General features: G+C 35.7%; 1 protein-coding gene across 5 annotated transcripts in view; it reads left to right on the top strand.

Annotated features, from left to right (window-relative positions):
- Window positions 1–17,583, top strand: part of CDK14 (cyclin dependent kinase 14) — a 653,719-nt gene that overhangs the window by 370,911 nt on the left and 265,225 nt on the right. For all 5 annotated transcript variants that reach the window (XM_077119488.1, XM_077120922.1, XM_077121765.1 and 2 more), the window contains one exon: window positions 8,671–8,794. In XM_077119488.1, the coding sequence (XP_076975603.1) occupies window positions 8,671–8,794 (124 nt within the window). The remainder of the gene's footprint in view (window positions 1–8,670; window positions 8,795–17,583) is intronic.

Genomic DNA, 17,583 nt, shown 5'->3' with positions numbered 1-17,583 from the left:
TTCATAGAAAAAAGGAAAGATGAAGAATAGCTTGGTTAGTGGTCATTTATATGCCAACCAAGTGCCTTTTTCAACAATTTACATGGGAAAGTTAGGTACTTGCCTGCTTGTCTGAATGAAGAAGTCACCAAGGCTTTGAGTTCCGAGTACATTTCCAAGGTGTAGTTTATAGGGCATTCCATTTGACTCACCATGGCCTCTGCTTTCTTCCAGCATTCACATCCCTAGCTAGTAGCATTGATTCTGTTTCTCTCTGCAGTTTTATTGAGATGTATTCACACACCATACAAACCATCCGAAGTATATAATCACTGGCTCATGATATCATCACATAGTTTTTCATACAAGCCTATGATCAGTTTTAGAACATTTTCATTACTCCAGAAAAGGAATAAGAAGAAAAACGAAGCCCAAATCCCCCCATACCCCTTATCTCCCCCCATAATTGACCTGTAGTATAGGCGGAGTGCATTTGTTACTGCTGATGAAAGAATATTAAAATAGTGCTGTTAACTGTAGTCCATAGTTTTCAATCGCTACATTTCCTCCTAAAGCCCTCTATTATTAACTCCTTCTAATAGTGTCATACATTTTGTTCAAGCCCATGAAAGAACTTTTTAATATTTGTAGTTAATCATGGGCATTGTATACCACAAGATTCACTCTGTTATATATTCCCATGTTTTAACCTCCAACTTTCCTTCTGGTGACATATGTGCCTCTAAACTTCCCCCTTTCCAGCACACTCACACACTATTTGCTACTGTTAATTCATTCTCACAATAATGTGCTACCATCACCTGTCCATTTCCAAGCATTTTAAGTTCCACTTGGTTAAACACTCTGTACATATGATACAACTGCTCCCCAGTCTTTAGCCTCATTCTATCTCCTGGCAACCTATATTCTATATTTTATGTCTGTGAGTTTACATATTACAAGTAGTTCATATCAGTGAGATCATACACTATTTCTCCTTTTATATCTGAGTTATTTCACTTAACATAATGTCCTGAAGGTTCATTCATGTTGTCACATGCTTCAGGACTTCATTCCTTCTTATTGCTGAATAATATTCCATCATATGTATATACCACAGTTTGTTTATCCATTCATCTTTTTTATGGACATTTGGGTTGTTTGCATCTTTTGGCAATTGTGAATAATGCTGCTGTGAGCATCAGTGTGTAGATATATGTCTGCTTTCATATCTTCTGGGTATATACTGGGTGATGGGGTTCCCAGGTCATACGTAGGTCACCTCTCTACACTTAGCTTCCTGAGAATCCACCAAATCATGCTCCACAGCAGCTATACCGTCTTACATTCCCATCAGCAGTGAATCTGTTCTAATTTCTCACATCCTCTCTAACACTTGTCGTTTTCTTGTTTAATAGTGGCCATTCTAATAGGTGTGAGATGATGTCTCGTGGTTTCGATTTTCGTTTCCTTCATAGCTAGTGAAGCGGAGCATCATGTGCTTTTTAGCCATTTGTATTTCCTCTCTGGAAAAATGTCTCTTAGGTTTTTTACCCATGTTGTTATTGGGTTGTCTGTCTTTTTATTGTTGAGTTGTGAAGAATTTCCTTGTATATTCTCAATATCAAATCTTTATTAGATATATGGTCTCCAAATATTTTCTCCTATTAAGTCAGTTGTCTTTTCAATCTTTTCACAAAGTCCTTTGAAGCACTGAAGTACTCAATTTTGAGGAGGTCCCATTTATGTATTTTGTCATTTGTTGCTTGCGCTTTGGGTATAATGTCAAAGAAACTACAGCCTACCACTAGATCTTGGAGCTGTTTCCTGACATTTTTTTGAGGAGTTTTTTGGTATTGGTTAGGTTGTACGTGTGTTTCCAGGAAGTTGTCCATTTCATTTAAGTTGTCTAATTTGTTGGCATACAGTTTATAGTAGCCTCTTACGATTTTTAAAAATTTCTTTGGGTTCTAGGGTAATGACCCCCTCTTGATTCTGATTTTATTTATATTTGCGGACTCTCTTTTTCATCTTTGTCAGTCTGTATAAGGGTTTGTTGAGTTATTGATCTTCTCAAAGAGGCGACTTTTGGTTGTATTGATTCTATTGCTTTTTATTCTCCATTTTATTAATTTCTGCTCTAATCTTTATTTCTTTTCTTTCTTCTTGCTTTGGGATTAGTTTGCTGTTTTTTCTTTATTTCCTCCAGTTGTTCAGTTAGGTCACTGGTTTTAGCTCCCTCTTCCTCTTTAGTATGGACATTTAGGGTTATAAATTTCCCTTTCAGCGCTGCCTTCACTGTATCTCATAAGTTTTGATATCTGGTGTTCTTGTTTTTATTTGTCTCACTATATTTACTCATTTCTCCTGCAAATTCTTCTTTGACCCACTGTTTAAGAGTGTGTTTAACCTCCATATATTTATGTATTTTCCAATTCTCTGTTTATTATTGATTTCCAGCTTCATTCCATTATAGTCACAGAAAGTACTTTGTGTAATATCAGTCTTTTAAAATTTATTAAGACTGTTTTGTGCCCCAGCATATGGTCTATCCTTGAGAATGTTCCTTGAGCATTTGAGAAGAATGTATGTCCTGCCCTTTTAGAGTGCTATGTTCTATATATGTCTCTTAGGTTTAGTTCATTTATCATATTGTTTAGGTTCTCTGTTTCTTTATTGTTCCTCTGTTTAGATGTTCTATCCACTGGAAGGAGTAGTGTATTGAATTCTCCCACTATTATGGTAGAGGCATTTATTTTTCTCTTTAGTTTTTCCACCAGTGTTTACCTCATATACTTTGGGGCTTCTTGATTAGAAGCATAGATATTTATAATCGTTATTTCTTCTTGGTGAATTTCCCCTTTTATTAATATGTAGTGAACTACTTTAGCTCTTATAACATTTGTATTAAAGTCTATTTTGTCTGATATTAATATGACTATCCCAGCTTTATTTTGGTTACTACTTGCATAGAATATCTTTTTTCTATGCTTTCACTTTCAACCTATTTTTATCTTTGGGTCTGAGATGAGTCTATTATAAACAGCATATGGATGGATCATAGTTTTTATTCCATTCTTCCAATTTTTATCTTTTGATTGGGGAATTTAATCTATTAACATTCAAAGTTATTACTGTAAAGACAGTTCTTAATTCAACCATCTCATCATTTGGTTCTTTTTTATCAGATCTATTTTTTTCACTTTTTTTTATCCTTTAGGTTATCCTTCCTAATACTCTTCAATTCTATACTCTCCTCCAGACCTGTCTCTCCTGTCTTTTCCTTTCAGCTGGCAGTACTCCCTTTAGTAGTTCTCGTAGGGCTGTTCTCTTATTAATGAACTCTCTCTTGTATGGCAAATTTTCTCTTTCAGTACCTTAAATATATCAGACCACTGCCTTCTCATCCATGGTGTCTGATGAGAAATCTTATTTTGCTTCTCTTTTATGTGGTAAATCACTTTTCTCTTGCTGCTTTCAGAATTTTCTCTTCTTCAGCAATTTGACAGTCTCATTAATATGTGTCTTGTGTGGATCTATTCAGATCTATTCTATCTGGAGTATGTTAGGCCTCTCGGATTTGCATATATATGTCATAAGGATTGGGAAATTGTCAGCTATTATTTCTTTGAATATTCTTCCTGGTCCTTTTCCCTTCTCTTCTCCTGTGGGAAACCTATGATGTGTTTGTACACTTTGCATTGTCAATCAATTCCCTGAGACCCTGTTCAAATTTTTCCATTTGTTTTACATTTGTTCTTTTGCCTATTCTAATTCAGTTGATCTGTCTTCTTGCCCACTGATTCTTTCTTCTGCGTCTTTAAATCTGCTATTGTGTATCTCTAGCATATTTTTAATTTTATCTATTTCCATAATGTCTGTTATTTTTCTGTGTATTCTTTCAAATACTTCTTTATCCTCTTTTAGAGTCTTCTTAATGTGCTTCATCTCTTTATACATATTTTCCTTTATTTCTTTGAATCAATTCAGGAGATTTGTTTTCACATCATTGATTAGTCCTTCCATATTCTCTGTCTCCTCCAACTTGTTCACTTGTTCCTTTAACTGGGCCATTTCTTGCGTTTTAGTGTGCCTTATGATTTTTTTGTTGATATCTGGTCATCTGATCATCTTGATGAGTCTGTTCTGAAGTTTGGGGCTGGGAAAGGGGTAATACTAATAAAAATAACTAATAAAAATAAATAGGATTATACAATAAATACTGTAGCTAATATTTGCTTACTATGGGCTACATGTTCTTAGGTGCTTTGCAGGTATTAACCTATTTAATTATTATATTTTAAATCCATTTTTACTGATTACCAAACTGAGCAAGGGATAAATGATAATGAGCAAAGTTTCGTACAAATTTGAGTTTGTAATTTCTGCAGAACACCTATGTTGCAGCAAGCCATTTGGATATATGTTATGACATGTAGAGGACTGATTAGAGCTGGAAATACAGATTACATAGTGGGCAGCCCTGCTGTATTATATGGCTCCAGGCACACCGTTCACTTTGCAGTATATTGGAGTGGCACCCCCTGGAGTTGTGCAGTACACAGCCATTGTGGTTTTCACTTCAGGTTGCATTTATGTGAATGTTGAACTATGAAAGTGTGTGAGGTTTCTCACAGAGGAAAAGGTCAAAGATCACAGAGCAAAAATTACAAGTCAGGCAGAAGCAATGGATTAGAGAAAGAGACAGAGAAGGAATGAGCAGTATTATAAGACAACCTGGGACAGGGCAATGGGAAGCCAGGAGATAGAGAAGCTAAGAGAGAATTTCAAGAAGGAGAACATTTTAACAAGGTCAGGTGCCAATATGTTCTGAGATAAGGACTCAAAAAAGTCCATTGGATCAGTCAGTCAGGAGTACAGCATTAATTGAGGAGGCAGATCATTGGTGCCTTGGAGGTTAGCTGAGTCCTTTTGGAGGGTTTGGATGTGGATGGGGGTTAAGGGTGAATGCAGGCCATTCCTGTGAACTGTGTGATTGTGAAAGGAAGATGTAGTGGTAGGAACTGGTAGAAGGAGGCACAGGAATGTGTTTCTAGGAGGGGTGGGAGTGGGAGAGATTTATCAGGACCTACCTGATAAGTCATTATGTACTTATTAAATAGCACAATACTGGGTACATCACAGAAGCCCTAAAACTGTTTACTAAACTTAAGTAAACGCAGTGCATATTGTGGCCTACAACAGTAACTTGAGTAATGGAGGAAGCTGTTTCTCTATGAATATTTTGGTTAGTTGTGCTGATTTCTGGCCAAGATTTTTGTAGGATGGGAGTTAAGGGCATAGACTTTGAAGTCAGTCTGTCTGGTTTTGAGGCCTGCTTCATCACGTAATTGCCAGATGACCTGGAGAAACTGTGCTCAGTTTCCTCATCAGTAACATGGAGATAATAGTAGTAGTTACTTTGTTAAAATGTTACAGAGGGCAATGCAACGGTGGTCCAGTGGTAGTGTTCTTGTCTTCATGCCAGAGACCTGCGTTCAATTTCCAGAACCTGCCCATGCCAAAAAAAAAAAAAAAGATTGTTACAGAGATTGTTTTCATTTATTAAATGCTGCCAGAATGCAATATACCTGAAAAGAGAATTTATTAAGTTACAAGTTTACAGTTATAAGGCCAGAAAAATGTCCAACTAAAGCATCCAGAGAAAGATTCCATGACTCAAGAAAGGCTGATGTCTGTCACATGGGAAGGCATGTGGCTTGCATCTGCTGGTCCTTGTACCTGGTTCCATTGCTTCCAGCTTCTGATGCCAGTGGTTTCCTCTCTATTGTCTGTGGGGCTTCACTTAGCTCCTCCAGGGTATGCCTGTGTTCTGGCTTGCTTAGCATCTCCGGGGAAGGCCCTTGGCAATGTCTGCTTAGCTCTGCATCTCCAAAGGTCTGTGTCTAGGCATCTGCTCTCTCTGTTGGTACTGAAGCAACTGTGGTTTCTCCAAAATGTCTCCCCTTTTAAAGGACTCTAGCAAACTAATAAGACCCACCTTGAATGGGCTGAGTCACATCTCCACCTGTGCCAGTTTGAAAGTATTATGCACCCCTAAAAAGCTATGTTTTAATCCAGTTTTTGTGGGGACAACTGTTTCTTTTAATCCTAATTCAGCATTGTAGCATGGAAACTTTGATTAGATTATCTTCACAGTGCTATGGTGTGCCCAATTGTGGGGGTGGCCTTTTGATTAGATGGTGATGTGACTCTACCCATTCCAGGTGGGTCCTGATTAACTTACTACAATCCTTTAAAAGAGGAAACATTTTGGAGAGAGCAAGAGCTGACAGAGAGAGGAGATAGATGTTTGGAGAACAGTTGCTTCAGAGAACAGAGATGGGGATGTTTGGAGATGCTTGGAGGCCAGCAGACATAGTTGTGTATCTTCCCATGAGCTGTTAAGTAAGCTAGAACCTGAAGACAATCAAAGGAAGCCGAGAAATGAAAGCCAGCCCCAGAGAAGCAAAGTGAGGAGCCCCCACAGGAATAGAGGCTGAAAGCAACCGAGCCCAGGAACAAGGGACCAGCAGATACCAGCCACATGACTTCCCGGCTGCCAGAGCTGTTCCAGATCCATCAGCTTTCCTTGAATTAAGGTACCTTTACCTGAATGCCTTAGTTTGGACATTTTATAGGTTTATAACTGAAAACTTGTAACTTATTACATTCCCTTTTAAAAAGCCATTCTATTTCTGATATATCACTTTCCAGCAGCTTATCAAACTAATACACCATCTAATCAAAAAGCCACAACCGCAGCTGGGCACATAACATCTCTATGGAACTAATCTAATTGAAGAGTCACACCCATGATTGAGTGGGTCAGTCTCCATGGAAACAATCTAAACAAAGGTTTCCACCCTAAAATATTAAATCAGGTTTAAATGACATGGCTTTTCTGGAGCAAGCAACACTTTCAAACCAGCACAGAGATTAAATGTCATAAGATTTGTTCAGTGCAGAAGATGGTAGCTAGCATGTCACACATTGCTGTATGTTTGTTAAATTAGTAAAATGCATTTCTGCAGTTTGACAATCAAATTCTGAGAAGCCTCTGCTTGGCCTCAAAAATCTGTTGGCACCTTGAATAACAACACACAATTTCTTTTCAAAAACAGTTTATTTTCAAAGTTAAGTTTATTTATGTGGTCAGCCTTTGCAAATTTAATTTTTAAAAAACTTTGGAAAATAGAGATTCTTCACTACGCCTCCCTTCTAAACCGAAGGGATACAGATTAGAAATTGTCAGCTTTAGGCTTAAAACGCAGGGGGCATTAGATGTGAGGAATGAGGCTGCAAAGTGCTGGTAATGGCATTAACTCGAGTCTTTCCATCTGCTCTGTATGCAGGGTTGAGATGAAAACAAGTCGAGAGAAATATTTGCTTCCCGAGATTCTTTAGCCAATATTTTCATCCAGACTAACACAGAACAGACTTATACTTTATAGTATTTAGACTCTGGAAATAATGATACCATGCCTTCTCTGTTCTGCAGATTATCATATACAAAGCTTTTGAGATTACTGCATCTTACTCTCATTTCAAGGTGTTCTCCCTGTAAATGTTTTGCTTGACTTTTCTAGTCCCTACTTAGGTGGAAAATATTTCAGAAATGCTAACTTTCAAGGCCCTCAAGCAATTCCCAATCTTTTCCATTTGAAATTCTGGAATATTTTTATACCAACAGTTTTTGACAACTAACTCATTCAAAATTGGTCAACTTGGTAAATTATATCTTGTTGCTAGCTGGTCATACAGAAGAGACTGTTGGGGGCACTTTGAAATAATGACATTTCTTCTTTTATTTTTGGGTACTAAAGCCATGTCAAATAAAATTATTTTGGCTGGCAAGTATATTTCCCTTTTTATAAGCAGAATACTGAAAACGCTAGTAAATCAAGTATTTTTTCTTGTCAAAGTAGAAAAACATTTTATATTAGCCAATATGAAACTTCACAGAGAAGACCATTTGTCACTTCTTCAGTTATTTCTTGAGAAAAATATTGCTTTTAAATTCTTGATTTCTCTGTTTTTTGGATTCTTCCCTTTAGGACAGTTCTGTTGTAATTAGTGAAGGTACATTTCTGTCTTTAAGCAGTGGCCTAATTTCTATGATCATATATGCAAAAGCAATAGAATTACAATGTTGTATTAACTGGATCATGTGAGTTTTTTATTTTAATTGTTTCAAATCATCTTATCTTTCCATTTCTTGAAGCATATTAATGTATGTATCCCTGGGTACCAAATTTATGTTGTTTCTGTGGAATTATGTGCACATTTACACAAACTTGATAAGCAGTTTTGTTTCTTTTATATTTTATAATGGTATGGATAGATTTTTCCCCCCTCTCTCCTGGACATCAGTTTAGCCCTAAAGAAATAGAATAGTATAAAGAATTGATTCTTTACATTTTCCCTTATTCATAGAACACAGACTAGATTATAGTTCCCTCTTGCTGAGGATATGTCATAGAAATTGTAGGTTTTTAGAAATCTTCAAGTTTACTTCTTAATGAATTAGGTACTTATATGTGTATATTGCACATGCTGCATAAGTAATTTGGTGAGGAGTTTTAGTGATGGGTGCCCGTTTTCACGAAGTAAAAGTACTTGGCAGACTGTATGTAGAAATTGGCATTTTTCTGTGTTCAGATTTTAACTTCTCTCTCCCTGTTTTTTCAGTTGTTTTTATTTCAGTTGCTGCGAGGGCTGTCTTACATCCACCAGCGTTATATTTTGCACAGAGACCTGAAACCACAGAACCTTCTGATCAGTGACACGGGGGAGTTAAAGCTGGCAGATTTCGGTAGGAAAGCAGTTAATTACCAGTCTATTTTGTCACACCGTGAGAATGCCAGGCAGATGGTGGCCCTGCATTTGTTTTGGTGCACTTATTCTGTCATCAAACGTCATGAGTGAGATTTTTTCTGGAGTGAAAGAATTTTATTTATTTTTTACGACAAACATAATGCATAGTGGATTTTTTGAACTTCAGACTATTTGTTAGAGTCTTAAATAGTCATTGGCATAATTCAAGACCTCAGTAATGTACATTGCCAAGGGAAACACCAATAAAATTATGAGCATGACATGAATTTAAAGAAACCTGTTTCCCCCCATTTTTTATTATAAAAATGGCACACATACTCAGAGAAGCAGTAGTATAATGTACCCCCATTGCTCATCACTCAGCTTCAATAATTATCAATATCTTGTCAAACTTGAAGAAACCTGACTCTTTCAGAGCATTTCAGAATATATTTGATAGCATCCATTGCTGTAAGGCTTTAGTAGCTTAAAAATCAAGAATTTTCGATAACGTTACAAAAGTAGACATCTGATTTGAATACAAATTATCATGGCCCATTATGAGTCACTCTTTCCTTAAAAAATTTAAGATTGGCCTCTTCCAGGTTAGATGCTCTCCTACAGACTTAATCTTTGAGTACTCAAAGGGGAGCAAAACTGTTGTATTCTCCTTGCTAGTTGCCCTTCCCATGATCAAGTCTGACATTCGTACACCAGAAAGTGTGTTGAGTTGATTTCTAGAACTGGGGAATGCCTGATGGCAGCATGATATGTTGACATTGCATTGGCTCAATTACTTTTGGATACATATTCTGATTAGAAATTTGTTCCATTAAGTATGGGATGAAAGTATTACCCTTAGGACTTTGAGATATGGGCTTTGCTGAAATGTGATTATCATTTCTCACCCACCTCCAATAAATAACAGAGGACAGGAAATATTTATTTCCTATTTCAAGGTTGCTAGATTGTTGAATGCCTGGAATGAATCTACTCTGTTGGGTTTTTATATAGTTTTCTCCTACAAATGAAATAAGGTGAAAGTTAACATTGCTAGTGATATATTGGAAATCTTTATAGTTTGTCCTTATCGAACTTTGGTAAAAATTTGAAAATCTGTGAGTGTGTGTGTGTGTATTGTTCATTGCCTGAATTTAGCAACAGGATTATACCAGATAGGTACCTATAAAATCTTTGTATCACAGTGTAGAAAATTTGTAGTTCCTCAGATTTAAGTTATGGGTTTTACTGTGTATATATTTATAGTTTGTCAGTCGCAATAAATGAGCAAGGATTTATCATGATTTTTGATACTGTATTATGCTCTAAGGTATGTGTCAGGCTAGTTGATTTATTGGACATTTATTATATTGAACTTATCTTTCTTTTATATTTATACAATGTATTTTTATAAAGTTGATTGTGTTTCTATAATAGAAATATACAATGGAATTGTATCTAAGTGCTTTCTGGGAATTACTTTTTAATGTTTAATTTTATGGTGATATGGGTATTGCAATAGACAGGTAAGTTCATCTTAAAGTTTCTCATGGATTAAACTGATATTTTCAAGTTTCACACTTGGAAGCAAATTGAAATGTCATTAAAAAATAACTTAGAAAGCTTTTCTCCATTTCACCCCTCACTCATATTAAAAGTCCTCAAAAAATAAATAATTTCATAACCATTTTTCATTTAAAATTGCATCACAGATATTTTTGCATGTTATTAAATAGGACAAAATTATTTATATCAGCTTAGATTGTTTTCCATTAATGGACACGTTAGTTCTTTATTCATTCCCTTTTCAATGAACATTTCAGTTCTGATTGTTCACTGTTATGCACAGTCCTGTACTGAACATCTTAATAGACAAAGCAGTATATCCTGCAATTAGAATATTGAGTTTTAAAAAATATTTGTTTCTTTGAACCAGGCTTCTCTGCCTTTCAGAAAGTTGTGCCTGTGCACATCCCATCAGTGTCACAGACTGAGTCCTCCACATGCATTCTGTCCACAGAGCGCAATGAGGGAGATGTTCCTCAACTGACAATTTCCCCCACTTAATCTTTCATTATTTACATCTTTTAATGTAAGACATATAATTAACTGTGATTTACTGCGTGCACGTGTGTGTGTTTGAGATGAAGAAAGCATAGTAGAAACATCAGAGAAGCTAGATAGTCAAAATGGAATGGGTCTAGGCAGCAAAACAGTTAGAAACAGGAAGCCTTAATTCAGTGTTTGATTTCTTTAGATGAGCTTTAGAAACCATTTCTTTTTCCTGCCTTTTTCTCTTATATGAAAAATGCCATAACATTTTGATTAAAAGAAACAAATGTAACCTGTATGATTTGAGTTCCCATGTTATAAATGCTTCTATTTTTAAGTTAATTTTATGGGCCAGGTACTTTATTTAGGATTTATTGTTTCATTGTCTCTTCAACCAGGTAGGAGGAAATAACCATGTATTTTTTAAAAAGAGAGGTAAGATTCAGAGAGGTTAAGAAATTTTCCCAGAAGCTGGTAACAAAGCTGTAATTCTGATTCTTGATCCTTTATCCTTCAATCTCAGGTGGACCAAGGTCTTAATATTTCCACATATAGACATTTACCTTACAGGGAATCTAATCTCCTAGTAAATTATTGATCATTTTATATGCAATGTTTTCTAAATATACAAAATCAGTTTATATGCTATGCAGCTAGATTGCACTGAGTCCAAAAAGTGCATCTCATAATTTAAAGAACATTTTGTCACATAACTAGTTAAATAGTAATGAGTGAGGTTACCTCCTTTGTACTTTGGAAATTTTTACCCGCTGGACACAAACAAGGTTTTAAACCAGATAGTAGAATATTTGTAGCCCCAGTCAGGTTTAAATGGAATGCAGTTCTAAAGTACAGATGGTCAAAGTGCTGTAACAGTTTTTTTTTTTTTTTTTTTTCTGTTTTGGTAAGCAAAGTCATACCTAAGCACATATCTGAGCCTGATTTTCAATGTGCATTTGGAGAGAGTAAATTACACACAGGATCACTATGGCTTTTCTAATGCAGGGGTTTATCCAGAACTCCTCCTGCCTGTGTATAAAAATAATAATGCCATTCAGACTCATTTTCTAGAAGAGGTTTATCACTTTGATAAACTTATAAAAGATAATAAATTCATTTTCTCTTCATTGGTGCTATTCTGCCTGTGCACAGTCGAGAGTGGTGATGGCATTAGGTGAATGTGCTGGCTTGAATCTGTTATGTACCCCAGAAAAGGCCATGTTCTTTTACTCTATTTTTGTGGGGGGCAGACCTGTTGTGAGTGCAACCTTTTGGTTAGGTTATTTCAATTGAGATGTGACCCAGCCCATTCAAGGTACGTCTTAATCCTTCACTGGAGTCCTTTGTGAAGAGGACAAAATACAGTAAAATCCCAGAGAGCTTGGGAAGAAAATGCCCAGAGCAGAAGTAAGAAGGACCCACAGGAGCTGAGAGCCATTTTGAAACAAGTACCAGGAGAGAAGGGCCAATGGATATCACCATGTACCTTCCCACGTGACAGAGGATCCCGCATGTCAGCAGCCTGTCCTCAGAGAATGTTTCTTCTTGATCACTTAATTTGGACATTTTCATGGCCTTAGAACTGCAAGTTTGTAACTTAATAAATCCCCATTGAAAAAGCCAACCCATTGTTTGTATATTGCATTCCAGCACCTTCAGTAAACCAAAACAGTGATTTTGGTCAGTGCAGAGCTTCAGGGTTCCTTTGAGAACTTGGGCCCTTCACACCCACTTAATTCTTAGTGCTTTTGTCACCTCACATTGCAGAAATAAACATTAACGAGTGAATGCAAACATGCGTAAAACGTATATAAGATTCTATGTACGTACTCTGCGGACTCTAAATTATAATCTAGTTTTACTGTTGTTGAGGGCAAAGTGAGTTGGTCTCTGAATTAGGAGACTTTGCTCTGTCTATTACTAGCTTTGCTTTCCAAGGAGTCATTTAACCCCTTTAAACCTTAGGCTCCTTGTCAGAAAAATACAAGCGTTTTCTAAGGACTTTTTCAGTGCTTTTTATGTTGTACATTTCTGAAATTATTAGCCTATTTTCTAATAACCGAATATTCTCTAGTGGGTAAAAATCAGTCCATTAAATCAGGAATCAGTATTTTACCATCTCTCCTTTGAATCTAATTTTTTATTGTAGCTTCTGGAAATCCAACTCGATAAGAATCATGCTTTTATGATACGCATTGATCAGACTGAAAGAAAATCATTGAAACTTACAAATAAATGCATAAATAAATTCACCAAGAAACTAATGTTCATTTGCAGTATAAATATAGAAACTTAAAGGCATTTTTCCATATAATTGAGATTAAATGAAAGAGATGAGTCTCCTGCAATTCTTGTGTGATGACACCAAAATCATCCACATTTCCCTACCATTCTTCCACTGTTTTTAATGGTCATGGCTTAGCTGTATTGAAAGGCAGCTGGAGTAAATTTGCCTCTGAAAAAGTGAGATAGTGAGAACTCTGTAATATAAGCATTAAAGGTAATAGCTTATTTTAGTGACTTTCCTAATGCAGGAACCACGTTAAAGAGCTCTGTGGTTTTAATCAATTAAAATTAGATGGGCTTCTTTCCCATCAAAGGTCTAAAATATTACCTTCTAATGTTGGCAGTTTCTTCCTCCAGGCTATTCCTTGTCTAGATTTGAGGAAGGAAATTATTGCAAATCACATTTTTAGATTAATTTACAGAACACACCAGAAATGTGACTCTGCGGAGGGCATGGTATGTATGTGTTCGGTTGGTTTTGTGCTTTTCTTAATTCATGTGGGAAATAGTAGAACACAGAAAGAAATCAACTTCTTCCAGCGCAGAGTAGGTTCTGACAGTTTGATAGATATAAAATATCTGAATAAAAGGCTGTTAGTTCCAATGTTTCTGACCTTTAGCTATTTTTTTTTTATCATAAGCATACAAAATTCATCATTGAAGCCATAGTTATAAATTCAAGGTTGGATAAAACTTAGCCCATTTGTTATGGCCTATAGGATTGAATTTTAGTGTATCTTTATTTTAAAACAAATTTTCTAACAGAACAAAAAGCACCTTGTTATTCAGTGAGGTATCACTCTACTTTTATAAGGCTCATGAACAGTTTAACTCATAAGCAGTTTTCATGTAGTTTAGGCAGTTGCATACATGTAGATCTGAAAGCTAAAGGAATATATTTAGAATAGTTGATGCTACAATTTGAACCAGAGAAAGGGCTACTTTTTCCCTTCTTTCTCTAAACCTCATTAAAATTATAAACAATTTCACGTATTTTAAAATCTATCAAAGACAGTATCAGGATTATATGTTAGAAACAATTTTGATTTGACATGTTTACTAGATGAAGTTATTTTCCTTGATCCATTATATTAAAGATGCAGTAACTGTTTTGGAGAGGAATATTAATACTTTAAATTGTCTTCTCCCTGACTTCAAAATCATCACTTAGCTTCATCACTTCATCCTATTTAATAACCCCTTTATCCCCTCAAAAAGTTTTTTCCATTCAGGAGGAATAATAAGAATGCTAGTGATGAAAATTATATTACTTCTCTGCTTGTGTTATCACAATGTAACTTTCCCCCATCATGTTAAAATGTTAATAGGGGTTTTTTAAAACGCTATAATTGGGAACAAGAAAGATATATATGAACTGCAAGTAAATATCCAGATTGTGCTCTATCAATGATAAATTTCTCTGTTCAGTTACCATAAACCGATTGAAGCAACATGGATAGAGATAAATTGCTAAGAATGGCAGCTTTGTACTCCATAGAAATGAAGAACTGTGAAATAGTATTAGTTCATTTTTAGCCAAGTCACGCATGTGAGGTAAAGGGACATTTTAAAATGCAGAATGTTCACCTACCCTTGAGGGGGCTGCTGATCTTATTCTCTGCTGTTCACGGACACTTTCTGGGCAGAGGGAAAACCCCTGTGGTGGTTTGGAACAGTGTGCACCCTAGAAAATCGTGTTCTTAAAGTTAATCCATTCCTGTGAGTGTGAACTTATTGCCAATAGGACCTTTTGATGGGGTTACTTCAGTTAAAGAATGACCCGGGATGGGTCTTAATCCTCGTATTGGAGACCTGTATAAATGGAATGGAGAAAGAGAGAGAGAGAGAAAGAGTGAGAGCAAAAGAGGGGGTGGGGGGAGGGAGAATAAGCCACAGAAGCACAAAACTGAAAGCAGCAGAACCCAGAAGAGCAGGGAGAGCAGCAGATGCCGCCACATCACTTACCACATGATGGAGGAGTCCAGGATGGCAGGCAGTTGGTCTTCTGGAATTAAGCATCCTGTTGATGATCCTTGATTTGGACATTTTCATGACTTCAAAACAATAAACTTATAAGCTAATAAATTCCCATAGTTAAAGCCAACACATTTCATGTATCTGCTTTGAGCAACTTTTTTTCCCTATACAATATGAAAGCAGAATTGTTAGCATTTCTGATTCCTGATAACTAATTCCAAATGTGAGTTGAGATATATCCATGTATCCTTAGAAAATATCGCCATGTGGAATGTCTAGACCCCTGTATGACTGGACTGGAAGAGTTATACTTGATGTTAGGAAGGAGTCTTCAGAATTATGTAATACACATGTTTAACACTTGAAGGTGGATTTTGTTAATGCAGAGATAAGTATAATGTTGGGTTAGAGTTTAGCAAATTATCCTATTATTAACACCTTGCATTTAGCGAGGTACGTTTTTTGCAACTGCTGTCTGTCTTTCAAGAAGTCCCATTGTAAAATGCAGCCCAAAGCACACTCTAGTCATTCTTCATATAGTCAGTGTGCCTGGTTTATACTAGGATCTTGGATGACAGTGAGTCATTGTCATCGAAAATACGCTTTGCAAAATCTTTACTGAAATCAAGAACTGACTACTATAGGAAATTTGAGATGAGCTATAAATTCTGAAAGTAAGAAGTCATTTAAAAATTGGAGATGTTTAAACTTTTTTTCTTCTGTTTAGTACTATCAGTTCATTATTAGTTTGGTTTCTTTTGTTCTCCAGGTTTTTTTTTATGCCATGCATGTTGTTTATTTAATTTTTTTTAATTAAAGAAGTTTTAATTTTACAGAAAAATCGTGTAAAAAATACAGCATTTCCATATACCCCTATTGTTTACACTTTGCATTAATGTGGTATCTTTGTTACAGTTGATGAAGGAATATTAAAATTGAACTGTTTATTATAGTCCATTTACAATACCGTTCATTGTGTTGTTGAGTCCTATGCTTTATCTTTTAATTTTTATGCTAGTAACATATATATAACTTAAAACTTCCTCAAATTGAAACTACATTTACATATATAATACAATACAGTTCTGTTAATTACATTTGCAATTTATTGTGCTACCCTAACCACCATCCATTTCCAAAACATCAACCTAAATAGAAATTCTGCACAAATTGAGTATTAATTCCCCATTCCCGACCCTCAACCAGCCCCTGATAACCTATATTCTAGATTCAAACTCTTTGAGTTTGCTTATTCTGTTTCTTGTCAGTGATAATATACAATATTTGTCCTCTTGTGTCTGGCTTATTTCACTCAGCATTATGTCCTGGAGGTTCATCCATATGTTTGCATGTATCAGGAATTCATTCTATTTTACGGCTGAATAATATTCCATTGTATGTATATACCACATTTTATCCATTCATTAGTTCATGGACACTTGGGTTGCTCCCATCTTTTGGCCTTTGTGAATAATGTTGATATGAATATTGATGTGAAAGTATCTGTTTGAGTCCCTGATTTCAGTTCTTTTGAGTATATGTCTAGTAGAGAAATTGCCACAGTATTTGATAATTCTGTACTTAACCTTTCTGGGTAACTGCCAAACTATCTTCCACAGCGGCTACACCGTTTTGCATTTCTACCAGCAATGAATGAGGACATATTAAAACATTTCTTTCTCACTTGGAATAACTTCTTCTGTTGTAATAGGTAAATTTAGGAAGTTAGGATTTTTCTTTTTTCATTCTAATGAAAAAAGGAAATACTGGAAAGTTAAAAAATTCTCAACTGAAAATGAACCATGCTGCTGAGAAATTTAAAATACATGTCTGGAAAGTATTCTGTATACCATAAAAATAACCTTGATGTGTGTTACCAAGTTTACAAATGTAAAATAAAATAACTCACTGCAAAATACAAACTTTGAAAATGGAATATCTCTTTTTTAAATACCAGTCAAGTTACCTGGAATTCTAATTTTCAATTCAGAAGGATGCTGGTATAAATGCAGGTTGGAGTGTTTATTTCAGCTTTGGAGTAGAGGTCAGCTAATGAACCTTCCGTGTGAGGCAGTGATCAGCTAATGTGAGATTGTAGAACGAGCCCGGGAGTCGTGCAGTGGGGAGCAGTGGGGGAAAGGAGTCAGTGAGCGGCTAAATTGAGTGCCCGCAATACAAGAGGCATTACTAGAGCTGTGGAAAAATTTGGAAGAATTCAGATCTATATAATTATGATGATTTCAGAAACGTTACCTTTGGACACTCAACAACTTACTTCTTAATTCCTGTTCATAAGAATATTAGAGTTAAAAGAACTACATAAAATAAATATCCTATGCAAGCATTTTGCTCCAAGAATTGGAAGCAGGATATGATGTTATTATTGAAGACATCATCCAGTTGTTGGTAGAATTATATCACTGGGAAAATTTTATGTCTTTATCAAAATTAAGGTAGCAAATCTATGAAGGA

This window comes from Tamandua tetradactyla, chromosome 1, assembly GCF_023851605.1.
Source record: "Tamandua tetradactyla isolate mTamTet1 chromosome 1, mTamTet1.pri, whole genome shotgun sequence".
In the NCBI taxonomy this organism is placed as follows: Eukaryota; Metazoa; Chordata; class Mammalia; order Pilosa; family Myrmecophagidae; genus Tamandua; species Tamandua tetradactyla.
Note: the sequence above shows the minus strand (reverse complement) of the source record. Positions and strands in the feature narration are given on the sequence as shown.